The sequence below is a fragment of the Podarcis vaucheri genome, assembly GCF_965113315.1.
Source record: "Podarcis vaucheri genome assembly, chromosome: Z".
Lineage (NCBI taxonomy): Eukaryota > Metazoa > Chordata > Lepidosauria > Squamata > Lacertidae > Podarcis > Podarcis vaucheri.
Genome location: NC_138758.1, coordinates 39,075,284 through 39,090,783, shown reverse-complemented (window position 1 = coordinate 39,090,783; position 15,500 = coordinate 39,075,284). Strand labels below are relative to the sequence as shown.

General features: G+C 44.5%; 1 protein-coding gene across 1 annotated transcript in view; it reads left to right on the top strand.

Moving 5' to 3' along the window:
* Positions 1–15,500, top strand: part of LOC309523895 (patatin-like phospholipase domain-containing protein 7) — an 87,818-nt gene that overhangs the window by 34,746 nt on the left and 37,572 nt on the right. The window contains exons 24-27 of the mRNA XM_082208121.1: positions 2,385–2,590; positions 5,565–5,696; positions 6,380–6,503; positions 12,703–12,816. Coding sequence (XP_082064247.1) covers positions 2,385–2,590; positions 5,565–5,696; positions 6,380–6,503; positions 12,703–12,816 — 576 coding nt within the window. The remainder of the gene's footprint in view (positions 1–2,384; positions 2,591–5,564; positions 5,697–6,379; positions 6,504–12,702; positions 12,817–15,500) is intronic.

The following is a 15,500-nucleotide window of genomic DNA, read 5'->3' as shown; positions in this document are numbered from 1 at the left end:
TAATAGTGGAGCCAATCTCGTACTCTATTTTTTAGTTTTTCAAAACTCTGCAATTTTAATCTGTCTCCCTCTTGTTCCAGGATTTCCCAATACTTCAGCCATTTGGCCTCCATATTGAGTTTTTTCTGTGCCTTTGCTTCCATTGGTGACAACCATCTTGGGGTTTTATTTTCTAGCAAATCCTTATATCTTATCCAAACATTAAACAATGCTTTTCTGACAATATGGTTTTTAAACGCTTTGTGTGCTTTAACCTTATCATACCACAGGTATGCATGCCAACCAAATACATTGTTAAAACCTTCCAAATCCAGCACATCCGTATTTTCAAGAAGCATCCATTCTCTCAGCCAGCAAAATGCGGCTGATTAAGGTCTGGCAGGGCAAATCCACCTCTTTCTTTAGCATCTGTTAATATCTTAAATTTTATTCGAGGCTTCTTGCCCTGCCAGACAAATCTAGAGATATCTCTCTGCCACTTCTTGAAACAATCCATTTTATCCAAAATTTGCAAAGTTTGAAACGAAAACAGCATTCTTGGCAATATTTTCATTTTTATCGCAGCAATTCGGCCTAGCAATGATAACTTCAAATTTGACCATATTTCTAGATCCTTTTTCACTTCAACCCAGCATTTTTCATAATTATCCTTAAATAAATTCACATTCTTAGCAGTCATATTAACCCCTAAGTATTTTACTTTCTTAACCAGTGTTAATCCTGTCTCTTTCTGAAACTTATCTCTCTCCATTTCCGTTAAGTTTTTCTCTTAAGACTTTAGTTTTCATCTTATTCAACTTAAATCCTGCTACCTGACCAAATTCTTGAATCAATTCTAATACTCTTTTAGTGCTTGATTCTGGTTCCTGTAAAGTCAATACCAAGTCATCAGCAAATGCTTTCAATTTGTACTGTTTGGCTCCCACTTGTATACCTTTTACCAATTGGTCCCTTCTAATCATATTTAACAAAACCTCCAGGACCGAAATAAAGAGCAATGGAGAGATAGGGCAACCTTGTCGTGTTCCTTTCTCAATCTTAAATTCTTCCGTCACTACGTTGTTCCCAATTAATTTAGCCTTTTGTTCTGAATAAATTGCACCTATACCGTTTCCAAAACCTTGACCAACCCCCATCCCCAATAAATTCTTTTTCATAAAACTCCAAGAAATGTTGTCAAAGGCTTTCTCTGCGTCCACAAATATCAAAACTGCTTTGGTATTGATCTTCACTTGTAGTTTTTCTAAGATATTAATTATATTCCTCGTATTGTCGGACAGGTGTCTGCCCGGGAGAAAGCCCGCTTGATCTTTATGAATTACTTCTGTTAGCGCCTTTTTTAATCTTTTAGCCCTCTGGTGCCCTTTTCCCTTCCAATATTTCATTGCAGACTTCCTTTAAAGGTTGTATTAACCATTCTTTCAAAGATCTGTAATATCTAGAAGTCAGTCCATCCGGCCCTGGGGATTTACCCAGTTGCATATTCTGAATAGCCCCTTCTACTTCCTGTTCCGTTATTTTATAATTCAACATTAGCTTATTTTCCTGGGAAATTTGTTGTAGTCATTTGTTGTAGTCCATTCAACCAGATCACATCGCTGCCCCATCTTGCTTGGTATTTGCTACTCTGACACGTGGCCGGTCTCCAGGGTCTTGGGAAGAGAAAGGGATTTTCGTCTGCTGCCTCCTGGTCCTTTTAATGGAGAGACGGTGGGAACTGGACTTTCTGCGTGGAAAGCAGATGCTCCACCACTAAGCTCTGACCCTTTCCCAAAGTACATAAGAAGCTGCCTTGTATAGGGTCAGACCATCAGTCCATCTAGCTCTGTGTTGTCTACACTGACCAGCAGCAGCTCTCCATGGTTTGAGGCAGGGAGTCTTTTCCCAGACTGACCTGGAGATACTGGGGGTTGAACCTTGGAATATCTGTGTGTAAGGCAGATGCTATAGCACTCAGCTCTGGGCCTTGGCCTAAAGATGAAGTAAGAATTTAGTCCCCACAGTCCTGTATTTTACATAGGAACCTCTTAGGCTGGCTCATCTTGAGCCAGAGCATTGGTCCATCTATCTCAGTTCTGTTTATACTGACTGGCAGCAGCTCTCTACAGTTTGAGGCACTGAGTCTTTTCCCAGCTCTGTGTGGAAATGTTGGGGGTTGAACCTGAGTCTTTCAGCATGTAAAACTTGCACTTCTTCACGGAGCTATGGCTCTTCAACTCTTAGAATAGATATGGGGTAACCTTTAGCCCTCTAGGTGTTCCTGGACTGCAACTCCCACTGTAACACCACTCCCCCCATATAATCCACCCCTGGCTTTGACTTTGCAAACATAGAAACAGGTGGTACCTGATACAGAGGAACAGACTCTGCTTCTGCCCTTGCAGGATGTCAACATCCGATTTGTGATCTCAGGAATGCTTCATGTCTATCAGCGGAAGATTGACTCAGAGGAGGAGACCTGCCTGTTCATCACCCACCCTGGGGAGCTGGTGGGGCAGCTGGCTGCCCTTACGGGGGAGCCCCTCATCTTCACCATCAAGGCCAATCGCGATTGCAGCTTCCTGGCCATCTCCAAGTCGCACTTCTATGAGTGAGCCTTCTCCCCCATCTCCTTTGATGTGTTTGCAAGTATTGCTGGAGGAAGCTAGGAATTCTAAGCCTTGGTTGAATGACTCATACCTCTAGGCCAGTGCCCTCCTGATGCTTAAGACTGCAACTCCCATCAGTCCCAGCCAGCATGAACAGGATTGGGGACAGTGGCGTAGCGTGGGTTGTCAGCACCTGGGGCAAGGCAAGTAATTTGCGCCCCCTAACCCGTGGATTTTAGCACTCAAGTGCGAGCGCACCCCCCAGATGTTGAGCCCGGCCCCCCTGCACCCCCCCACGCTACGCCACTGGGGCTGGGGGCGAGCGAAGGAGCCAAGGACCCCCTCAAAAGGCTCAGCAGGAATTTATTAAATTTATTATTTGCTGAGCCCTCGCGGGCCGAGCCAGCCGAAGCCCCCTCCTCTCCTTGGGCTGTAGGTGGAGCTCCAGATCCGGGCTTGGCGAGCGCCTCTCCTCCTCCCGGCAGGGTCCGGGGGCTTCCAGCCGTGCTCCGTCCTCGCCCCCCCCCCGCGCGCGCGGCTGAGAGCCGGAGCCAGCGGTGCCCCCTTCTGCCCTCCTCCCTCTCCTCCCTCCCAGTCTGCAGAAGCAACCGCCGCCTGTGGCTGGGCCGAGGGGATGGCGGCGGCGTCGGGGTGCGGAGGCTGCCCGTGCCTGGCCAGGCGTCGGTGGCGGTGTTGGCGCTGCTGCAGCGGCTGCTCCTCCTGCGAGCAAGGCTGGCGGTGGGGAGCCCGGCAGAGGAAGGAACTTGTCCCTTCCCTCTGGACTCGCGCCCCCCCAGATGTTGCGCCCGGTGCGGCCGGCACCCCTGGCAGCCACCACGCTACGCCACTGGTTGGGGATGATGGGAGCTGAGACTCCTGTAGCATATTGAGGGTATCATAATGGCTACATTAAAATCTTAAAGGCATAAAAAAATCAGGGTCGAGGTTAACAGCAGCACAAAGCAGCAGGGCAGGAGTGAAGAAAGTCACCTACGTGACCAAAGGCACGGGTAAAGAGTTGTCTTGACCAGTTATCAAAAACCATTCAGTGACGGTGCAAGGTGCACTTTGGAGGAATCCTGGTTGCTCCTATGCACATAGCACTTCTGAGGTTTTTGCCAGGTACTGCTTAGGCACTTTCCAACCTATCTTTCCAACCTTAAGGACTAGCACCTTGCTTTTATTTATTTAAATGCCAGAATGCCAGATTCTGTATGCAGTGTTGTTTTCCATACGTGTACTGAAGCATTTACGTGTACAATGCACTTCATATGAACCTGATCGGAGCTTTGCTTGGCTCCCCTTTTTGTCTAGCTGCAGCCAATGCTCTGCCTCCAGAGCTTGAATGATGACCCATTCCTCTCCCAGAAAGCTTCTCCGTTCCCACTTCCTTCTTCCCCCAGTTGAGGCAAGGCTAAGTGCTGTGAGGGGTAGTGGGAGGAAACAGTTCAAAGCCAGCCCTTGTCTCCAGCCCAGCTGTGGGACCAACTAAGACAGCAGCCTGTTAGCAGTACCACGGCCCATCTCACCCTCTTGTCAGGGAGCTCTGCCACTGGGTGTGCCCCTGCCGTGGGATTTAAGTACCGGGCAGATGCCAGCTAATTACACCATTTCCCTGAACTCACAGCTGTGATTCAATAAATAAATGCTGGGTAGCATAGGGCAGGGGGCTTTTGAATCCCCCTTCCCAGTATCCAATTAAGCCACCAGGGAAGGCGGGAAGTTGTGAGATGTGTGGTGAGTTGCAAGCAAAAGGACCAGGAAGCCTTGGATCATGCCTTCCCCAGAAACCGACTGGTGGGAGCTTCGCCTTTTTATTTTTTAAATTCTTTCTATTAAACAACGAAAACAGACTATATGCAGAACAGGAAAAACAAACAAAACATTAACAGTATAATAATAATAAATTAAACACAAAGAGCTTTTGATGCCATTTTTGTTTCCCCCCCTGTTTCTTTCAATCTAAGTTGCATTTTTATACCTCATTTATAATTTAATAATTGTACCCATCTCATTTACTCCTGATTTTTTCTTCTTCATTGGAGACTGCTGCTTCTTTTTGTGCATTGAGGATCATGACACACACCCCCGCCCCGCATCCTTTTCCTCTCGTAATTTGAGCACTGAGAGTTTGGCGCACGCCCAAGTCTCTTAGTAGCCAGTGGCCATGAAAGGAAGCTGACTTGTATGGAGTCAGACCATCAGTATGTCTAGCTCAGTATTATCTACCCTGACCTGTAGTGGTAGCAGCTCTCCAAGAAAGTCTCTCCCAGTCCTGTCTGAAGATGCTGGGAATCAAACCTGGTAACTTCTGAATTCAAAATGGATCCTCTGTCACTGAGCTGTGGCTCTTCCCATATCTCCTGTGGTAAATGATGCTGCTGCCTTGTTTTCTAGTATGTGTATGTTTACAACCTTACAGGTCGCAACCCTTTTTTGCTTTTCCAATTAATATAAATGGGTTGTAACAGAGTGAAATTTGAGACAAGCATACTTAAAAGGATAAAACAAGCCCCTGATTATTTGAAATGTTTGTTGGCTGGTTTCTCATTCCACTCTGTATGCTTGACCTTAAAAAAACAAAACAAAACACTTCTTGTTTTTTTAAATATTTTATTACTGCATCTGCCTTAAGGGCCCCATTCAGTTTGAAAAGCAGAGTAATAACAGGGAAAGGAAAGGAAAATAAACGTAGCCCTTTCCAAAACGGTTCAGAATGCACTTGCCTCCCAAGCAATCCAGCAAACAGAAGTCAGGGTGACTCTGCCAGAGTTTAACTTTTTGAGGGGTGGGTGAATAGTGGAATCAAATTACCCAACAAAGCTAACAGAAGAGTTTTGGACTGGGTTTTTGGACCTTCCTTCTCTTCCCTCCCTCCCTCCCACCCTCCCTTCCTTCCTCGGCAAATGGTGCAGTTAGCCATCTCTGTGCCCTCTGAGGCCCAGCACTTCCTAACTGCCAGACCTTGCCTTTCAGGATAATGCGGGAGCAACCCACTGTCGTGTTGGGTGTGGCTCATACAGTTGTGAAGCGGATGTCATCTTTTGTGAGGCAAATCGACTTTGCTCTGGATTGGATGGAAGTAGAAGCGGGACGGGCTGTTTATAGGTAGGGTGCATGCAAAATGGAAAGCTTGTGTACCCCTTTGCCCCCTCCCCCTGCAAAATGGGGGAACCTACCAAGCGGTCAAGCTTTTCTGTCCCTTGCAGGAGGCAATAGGGTAGATGTGGGGGAAAGCTGTGCAGAATAGGAGCATTTCCACATGAAAGTCTATAGAGAGGGGACTGCTGTGAACACAAGCATGTATTGAAATACTTCCTTGATTTAAAACCTCTTGAGCAAATTTGCCTAGGGATATGCTGAATGCCAAAAGGTGCATTAGTTTTGGCTTATTTTTGTTGCTCTTGTTTTCAAGCCTTTTGCATTTTGTGCATTTAAGGGAATTGTAATAAAAATTGTAAATTAAAATAAACTTGTGCGTGGAAAGCTAGTCTGTTTGTAGGATTCTGCCTGGGTCTTTTCTCTGACATCCAGGTTTTCCATGTGCAGGGAGTTCAAATACTCCCATGTATGTTTTTAAACAAAAATAGGAGGAGGTAGAAAAGTGACACAAACACGCAGTGGTCAAAAGCAGTACAGTCCCTGCAGGTTAGCTTCCTGTGGCTTTTCTGGCCCAGTCTATTGAATATTCCATAGACCTAGACTGCTCTGGGCCTGCCAGTAATCAGGCCAGAAATGGAGATTGTGCTTTTAGGGTCTTTCCCTCCTGTAACTGGTGTGTCCTTCCACAGGCAAGGGGACAACTCAGATTGCACCTACATTGTGCTGAACGGGCGGCTCCGCTCTGTCATCAGGATGGATGATGGGAAGAAGCAGCTGACGGGGGAATATGGCCGCGGTGACCTGATTGGCGTGGTAAGTTCCTCCTGGCTTGTGAATTAGATTGAGATTGAGACCTGTTTGAACCAAACCCATTTTCTGAGTTGTTGATGGTGCTGGAGGCAGCAGGTTGCAGTAGGAGCCTAAGCAGCTTGGCCTTTCCCTAAGGAATGAGTTGTTCAGGCTGAGGAGCCTATCCAGCTTTATAAAGCCAAATGGAATCCTATTGGTTCCCTTTGGGCCACCTGACCAGCCCCCAACAATGATGGGGAATCTGTGGCCCTCCAGTTGTTGCTGGGCTACAGTGCTCATCATCCCTGACCACTGACCTTGGCTGAGCACGAATGGGTAGTTTTGCATCTTGTACAATTGGAACATTCAGTCATTTCCAGAACAAATGGGCAGTTGAGTAATCTGCCTTGAGAGGAGGCTGCTCGTTGTATCACTGCATGGCTTGCTGTTCCGGGCTTTTCTTCTCCAATCAGACATTCCCAGAACAGTGACATAAAGAAACTCAGGGCTTGTGCCAAGTAATAGCCTTCCTCTTTTGCGTTCTAGAGGTGAACCTCTTTGGGTTGTAAGAGTGAAGTCTCCATTTTGTTTGTAGGAACAATAGAAGCTGCCTTATATTGAGTTGGCCCATCTTGCCCCGTAGTGCTGACTTGGCAATTGCTCTCCAGGGTTTCAGACAGGATCTCTCCCATCACTACCTAGAGATGCTGGAGATTGAACCTGTGGCTTTCTGCATGGTTTTAAAACATTCTTATTTTATATTTTAAAATCATACCTCTTATTGCCTGTGTTCTCAGATGTGCATTAGGCTTCTAGAGATATATCCAATTAATGTTGCTTGGCTGCTGGAATCTACAATAAAACTTTGGTTTTTTTAAAAAAAGGCATGCTTCTTACATCTTAATAACCCCTTTTCAAAAATAACAAGCTCAAGCCTGACATTCTGGCTATAATATCTGTTCCAACAAGAGGTGTGCAATCTTTATAATGCGTCATGATCTTTTAAATGCCTCAACTCTGCTGGCAGCAGAATTAATTATGCACTGGAAGCAGGGATGGCGATTTTTCTTTTGCTTTAGCGGGCTGCGGAATTTATCGTATACTGCTGTGGAATTTTGGTGTGTATGTGTGTAAAATTCATATAATTTCAAAGCGCAAAGTACTGCTGTCCCTGACAGCAAACTCTGAAGGAAAACAAAAGGTTTGAAAGGCACTTCCAGAGCAGTATTCAGCCCAGGAGCTGGTGATAAACTGCCACAAAGATTAAATTAAATTAGCAAGTACTGCATTGAGCCAGCTTGTGAGGCAGTGAATTTCATTTTACGCTTCAAGAGATAGAGGAGTATTATAGCCTGCTCTAAACATTCTGGTTAATTCAACTCATAAATATTAGCATGATGGGACAGCACAGAGAGAGCAAGAACTGGCAGATTAGGCCATTCAAACTTGTTTTGGCCAGAATGCAAAGATCCACACTGCTAGGTCTATGCCCTGAAGATGAGGTTCCTTAGCTCATCCAGCGGAGCTTTTTTCCACTGCTGCCACTGAAGTGGGATTTAAGAATTAAGTTTGAGTCAGCACAGTTTGGGTCTAAAGTAGTTCATTGGAACCAGGCTGTGGAATGTTTTTGGTTTTTTTAATGGTTAAATTAAAGCATGTACCTCTCATCCGATTACTGTTTTTATATCATTTCTGAAATCACCTCTCTTGGGCCATATTCACACCATACATTTAAAGTGCCTTTGTTTTTGGGGGTGGTGAGAGTGTTAGGAGATTCCTATACCCCTCACAGAGTTATAATTCCAAGAGCTCCCAGGAAAGAGGGATTGACAGTTAAAACGACTTTGGGAATTGTCCTCTTGCTGGCTTCTGGTATAGCAGATACAAGATGATCAAATTAGCTTCAGTTTAGAACTATGACATCCCAACAGAAGTGCGAATGTACAATGTATAAAACATTTGATGAGCTTGTATCTCATAAACTGATACAAAAGTTGGATCAACCATACTTTGTTATTACAGCAATCACAGTAGCAGCTCTCACCCTGAGGGTCAGTTAAAGCATCACAAAATCTAGATAAAGCTAAAAGCAGAAGGCGTGAATATGCTTTTCTACATCTGTTAGCTAATTATCTCAAAAATTTGACAATGTTTTTCACTATTCAAGAAGCAGGGAGGGCTATTAGCTGATTTAAAGAATTTGTAACTGATTGGTTTTATTTCTGTAGTCTAAATAAACTAGCATAAAGCCAGAACTTCAGTAGAGATGGTACTTTTGAGAAATGTGGGAGAACATTAAGATAAGCACAAGCTACTTCTAATTTTAGAGAGATTTTTTTAAAAATTTTAATCATTTTTTCCAGTAATGGCCAAGAACTAATATAGCCATCAGTATACAATAGAACGTTGCTAATGAAGAGTTGTCCCTGCTGGTTAATCAGCTGATCCTTTAGCGGACTAGTTTGCTGATCTTACCTTTTTTTTAAAAAATAAGTTTTTAAGGTGTACAGCCTTAGAGATAATCTATGATTCCAATTCAATCCATGATAAACTAATTGTGGTATTAATTCATTTTTTTCAAATTTCTGATGAAATCCAAGCAGGACCAGTAGCTCAGACAATCAAATTATCTTATTCATGAAAGGATGGGGAGATTAGCTCAACCCTCTGTGTGCCTGTTTAAAAATATATATTTATCATTCTGTTTTTGGCTTGGCACCCAAGATTGCTGAGCAATGAGCAGAGTTGATACTATAGGCAGTTGCAAAAGTTGTGCCCCTGCTATCCAAAGAACAGATTTGTTTTTAGGGCTTTTTATATTTTTAAAAATTGCTTCCAAATTCATCCTCTTTGTCCATTGTCATCCTGATTTCAATGGAGAATCATAGAATTGTAAAGTTGGAAGGGATCCTTCAGGTCATCTCATCCAACCCCCTGCAATGCAGGAATCTCAACTAAAGCATCCATGGCAGATGACCGTCAAACCTCTGCTTAAAAAACCTCCAAGGAAGGAGAAGGACAGGTGGGGAATTTCTGTGTTCCTTCAGATGTTGTTGGACTGCCAGCTCCCATCATCCCTGACCATCAGCTGCACTGGCTGGGCAACAACATCTGGTCTTGCTGCCCCTGTCAGAATTCCACAGGTGTGCAAAATACTACTACTAGAGTGTTAGTGTGAGAATCAGTGTAGGCTGTGGCCACTCAGAATATGGTTCTGTGCCGAGGTTTTTAATGCAAGAAAGTTGTGGGGGTCATTTTTGAGGACGAAATGCGTATACAACTGGGGAGGACCAAGTGGGCGAAGGCTGGATTAGGATTTTGAAATAGTGTATGTATATAATAAATCAAATTAGTCTTCATCTCCTGTTGGAACAGGGTAAACAGACCCAAATGGCAAGTGACGTCCATTCACTTAACAGAATCCATTAGTTGCTAAGCGCTGGACTGGCTCAAGTGTTCTTTCTCTCCATTCTTTCTGGGCTGCTACCGCTTCTCATGGGGCAGCCTGCCACCAAAAGCCAGGTCAGGTTCCGGCACTGGAAAATGTCAGCGCTTCCCTCAGGGCAGGGAGCAATGTCACTTCACTTAGCACGAGGTCTCATTAAATGATGACTCACTCTGTTCCTAGGTTTGAAAGTGATAAACAGGCAGTGGGAGCGCCATTTTTTTGTCGAAAGAAGGCATGGCCACATCTCTTCATTTCCTTAAAAAAAACAGCATTGATCCATTTGATCTAAATGTTGGGTTCTTGAAGACCTTTTGAAGAAGAGAGGCCTCCCCAAATGTGAGGTGAATTAGGCAGTTCTGCTGGCTCCTGTCAAACAGAAGCTCTTGTGAGTAAGAAATAGATCTTTATTCAGGAACGTAATGGTGTAGGTTCAGCGGCAGACATAGTCATGATTCAGAAGCAGGGCAAGAAGTTCAGAACTGGACAAAAGTGAAACAAAATGTCCCATCAAGTTCCATCCCTCTTTCCACCAAGTTTTTAAAGACGAAGAGGTTCTCAATAATGAGACTCTCACCTTTCAATAATGTTGTTCTTGCAAGTGTCTTCTCTGTCAGGGTGGATGAGTCTGCTGTCATCTGCAAAGGTGGTGCCAGGTTCTAAGTGACAATGCTTCACACTTTGGTTCAGTCATAACCACCTCCTGTCCAGCCCACTTCCCCTATCAACTAATCAAAGCCCTCTCCAGCCGCCCCAGGGGCTAGTATTCCTGCTCCATCTTGTTTCTCCTAACTTCAGAACATACAGTTTCCTGCGGTTTCAGGCAAGTATCTTCAGCCTTCTCAGACCCAGGACCCACTGTTAACCCAGGAACGCATTTGGGGACCCATTTCTTAATCTTTGACCATATATTTGCACGGTGGCAGTACTTCTGTTTTGACCCAGCTTGGATCAGGCCACAGGCCCTAGCGCATCCTGATCAGTTGAAGACCTGTGGTTTAGGGCATTGCTTTCCAAACTTCTGATAGTTGAAGGATACTCACATGCATGTGGAGGGTTCTCCCATCTCAGTTCAGCTTCCAAAGTCACACTTTGCTCTTACATTCGAGATGGTTTACCTGTAGAAATTGTGCATGGTATGTAGGAAGTGTACAGAGAAATTTCTCCCATAATGATAAAATGCACAGGAAACCACTTCTATACTGAGTCAGAACCTCATTGGTCCATCTATCTCAATATTGTCTGCACTGACTGGCAGCACTCTCTGGTGCTGCTAAGGATTGAACCTGGGACATTTTGCTTGCAAAGCAGGTGTTTTACCCCTCAGCTATAGCCCTATCCCGTGAAAGAGTTACCCTATGAAATGTGATGAGAAGAAGGATTCAAGACAGCCAAAAGAAGTGACATCTTATAGTGCAAAATAAATGTATGGAGTTTGCTGCCCTCAGATGTGGGGTGACCCGTGGCTTTGAAGCAGAGATTAGACAAAGGAGGAACAGTCCATCAGTGAGTATTAATCACAATGGCTGTAGGCAGTATTCATGTCCAGAGGCAGGCAGCCTAAACACCAGACGTGTTGGGAGAGGGAGCGACAGCAGGAGTGCATTGCCAGGGCGCTTCTGAGTTGGGTGGCTATTATAGGAATCAGGATGCTTACTGGATGGACCTTTTTGGTGTGATCCAGCAGGTCTCTTCTCGTATGAAACAGGAAGAACTCTGCACTCAGAGGAGCCATCCTTGCATTTTTGTGTGAATCCAAAAGTTCTTTACAGTACTTATTTTATTTTTGTAAATTGCCTCCCAATTTTTGAAGGAGCAGTGACTCAGAGGGACTCAATAGGAAGTTTCCTCTAGGCCAGGGTTTTCCAGACTTGGGTCTCCAGCTGTTTTTGGACTATAGTTCCCTTCATCTCTGTGAGAAAGATGGGAAGAATTTGCTGAAACAATTAATTGAACTAGAATACAAAGAAGGTAGGTGCGAGGAGGTCGATTAAACAAGCAGATGAAAGGTAAAGATAGGGAATATTGGATCTGTGTTTTAGTGTTATTGTTTCTTTTTGTTGTACTGTTGTATTGTTTTTCTGTGTTTTTCTTTTTATGTATTGTAATGTATGTCCTGTTAAATTTTTTGTTGTCTTTTTTGTAATTTCTAAACCTTTAATAAATATCATTTTTTTAAAAAAAAAAATATAGTTCCCTTCATCTCTGACCACTGGTCCTGCTAGCTAGGGATGATGGGAGTTGTAGTTCAAAAATAACTAGAGACCCAAGTTTGGGAAACCCTGCTCTAGGCAATTCTGCTGCATCTCAGGATGGGGAGCAATTCTTATACTTGATGTCATGACTGGGCTCAATTACCCATTTCCCTGCAGAGGCTGATGGGAAAGAGGCAAGCCCAGGGCAGTGAACTATGTCAGAAGACAGCAGGCAGGATTACTCTTTTAGGAAAGAGGAGCATTGGTTTATTAAGAAAGAATTACTTAAGTAAGCCCCCCCCCTTCAATACACTGTTTGAATACTTTGGGCTTGGGAGGTAGGATAGGGCTGTGCATATTACTGAAATCAAACAAAACTTCACTTCCTTCTCTCTTATGAAATCAATCAAAGATGGGGCAAATGAAAACAGAGAACTGAACAAGTTCACCTAGAAGCAGAGGTTACCCCTGCTTTGTGCTATGTTTTGGTTTGGCAGTGCTATGGCAGTTGCTGGTACCACAGCAGCACTACGGCGATTACCAGTGCCATCTCAGCAGCAACTTTCTCTTCTCTCTATCTTAGGTTGAAGCCTTAACCCACCAGCCCAGGGCAACAACAGTACACGCCGTTCGTGATTCTGAGCTGGCCAAACTTCCAGAAGGAGCGCTGACTTCGATCAAACGCAAATTCCCCCAGGTAAGCTAGTGGGCTCTGTCATAGCACAAAACACTCCTGTTCAGCAAGGTAACCACCACTTTGTCTTGTGGGCATGGCTTAGAGTAGCCTAGATTGCCCTTTTTGCCTCTAATGCCTTCCAACCCCCCCTTTTTTTGGCGTTTATATCCCACCTTTCCTCCAAGGAGCTTAATGTGGCATACATAGTTCTCTTCCTCCCCATTTTATCCTCACAACAACCCTGTGAGGTAGGTTAGGCTGAGAGGCAGTGACTGGCCCAAGGTCCCCTGGTGAGCCTCATGGCTGAGTGGGGATTTGAACTAGGGTCTCCCACCAGGTCCTAGTCCAGCGCTGTAACCACTATACCACACTGGTACTCAATATCAATTGTTGGGGAACATAGTGAGAGAATGAGACTGCCCTTGTGTCCTGCTTGTGGGCTTCCTAGAGGAATCTGATTGGCCACTGTAAGAACAGGATGCTGGACTGTGATGGTCCAGGGCTACTAATTAATGCATTTAAATGCATGCAGTTTGTGGAATCCAGTTTTTCTAAAGCAAAATTTGAAGTATCTTCTAGACTGTAGAATTTATTTATTTTTACATTTGCATTACCCACAGTTTATTAATCCTGCTATCCCACCTGTTTTCCAAGGAACTCAGCATGCCATCTAATGATTCTTCACCCTCACTCCCCCCTTAACCCTCATGACAACCTTGTGAGGTAGGTGACATTGGGAAATAGTGACTGGCCCAAGATAATCATTCACTGAAGTTTCTTAGGAGGCCAGTACCTGGTGTCACTTGGGAATTCTAAGAAGACCAAAAAACATTCAGTTTTGAAATCAGTGAAGTTTTTGAGAGGTCCAGCCTGCCATGTTGATTCAAAACGGCACCCAGTTGTATCCAAATGTGGATGAAAACCTCATCCTTGCTCTCAGAGACCATCATTTGATTATGATATCTTAAGAAGCACCCAAATATGTAACAAATAGAGAACTTTCCCAAACAAATTGCAGAAGCAGGGATTTGAACTATTGTCTCCCTGGGCCTGGCTTGACGCTTGATATCGGAGTCAAATGTCTATATCCTTCTGGCAATGCACCTTTATGTTCGGTTTATATTAAGGGTCTATTCCTTTGGCTTGCCTGTTCCTTTTAATTTTCTTTCTAAAAGGTGACTCGGTGAAGGCACACTTGTGCTTTTCAAAAAAAGGAATCTAAGATTTCCCCCTTGGGTCTAGTATGCGCCTTGTGCTTTTAAATTGAAGCGCAACTTACTGTGAAATTCAGCAGCTGGGCTATCAAAAACCACCTGCTTGATGTGATGATGTGGGCCCAGCCAACCTTGCCAGGAATGCAAAAAACATTCCATCTCAAGCTGGGTGGTCAGGCTCTAGATTCCTCCTTCTCCTCCTCTGCATCCCGGCACAGTGTGTTACACAATTGTCAGACAGAATAAAAACACATGTGCACATGTATCTAGGTCAGTATCGTCTGTGCCAGAGGTGGTCCTCCAGATGATGTCTGATTCCAGGGCCACATTCACATGATACATTTCAAGCACTATGGTAACACTTTGAAGAGTTATGGCTTCTCCCAAGGAATTCTGAGACATATAACTTATTAAGGGTGTCAAGAGTTGTTAGGAGACACCTTATTCCCCTCCCAGAGCTACAGTTCCCAACTTTTCCTGTGAAGCGGGATTTATTGTGAAGCCACTCTGAGAATGGTAGCTCTGGTAGTGGAATAGCGGGGTCTCCTGACAACTCTCCGCAGCCCTGAACAAACCGCAGCTCCCGTAATTCCTTGAGGGAAACAATTATTATTCAATTACTTTAAATGTATGGCATAAATGTGACCCTACTCCCATCATCCATGACTATTGACCACACTGACTTGGACTGATGAGAGCTGGAATCCAACATCCATTGTAGGGCCACAGATTTCTCCACCCTCAGTCTGTGCTGATTGGCAAGAGCTCTCCAAGATTTTGGGCATGACTCTTTCTCAGTCCTTTCTGCAGATCCTTGGGATTGAATCTGAAGACCCTTTGCATGCACAGCCGGTGCAGTAACCAATCAGTGATGGGCTTTGTGGACATCTCCAGGCCCATCACTTGAGTCGTAGGCAGGAGGAGTTGTTGAGATCATCTGCTTTGATGCCAAAAAACTTTTGACTTTTTCTCCCACTGCCCCCATGGAATTAGCTCAGTTTGCCTAACAATACAGGCATCTTCCCAGTTACATGCAATTGACTCACACGCGACTGTGCGAGTGCTGGGAAATCAATCAGTTCAAATCAATTCAAATCTGGAAATGGCTGGAGAGAGCTGGAAAGTCCTTGTGGCTTGAAAGGATACCCTCCCCAGAGCACAAAGAGGCTTTAAAGGCTAAAAAAAAGAGTAAAGGACTTATGGGCTCCAAAATGGCGCACGGAAGCTCTTGCTGCTTCCTGCTCTACCCTATTCAACAGTTGTTGGGCAAGAAGCTGTATTACAGTGGGCTCAAGCGAGCTGTTCCCTGCCCTTTCTGGCGATCTTGAGGCAAAGGTACAGTATGGGTTGCTTTTTATTAGGCAGGGTTCCGAAGAGCTCTGAACCATTTTTGTTGTAAAAGAAGAAGAAATCGCCTTATTTCCCCACTCTGATGAAGCTCCTTATTTACAAGCATTTACGTAATCCCTGCATAAGTGGGGAGTCGCTTGT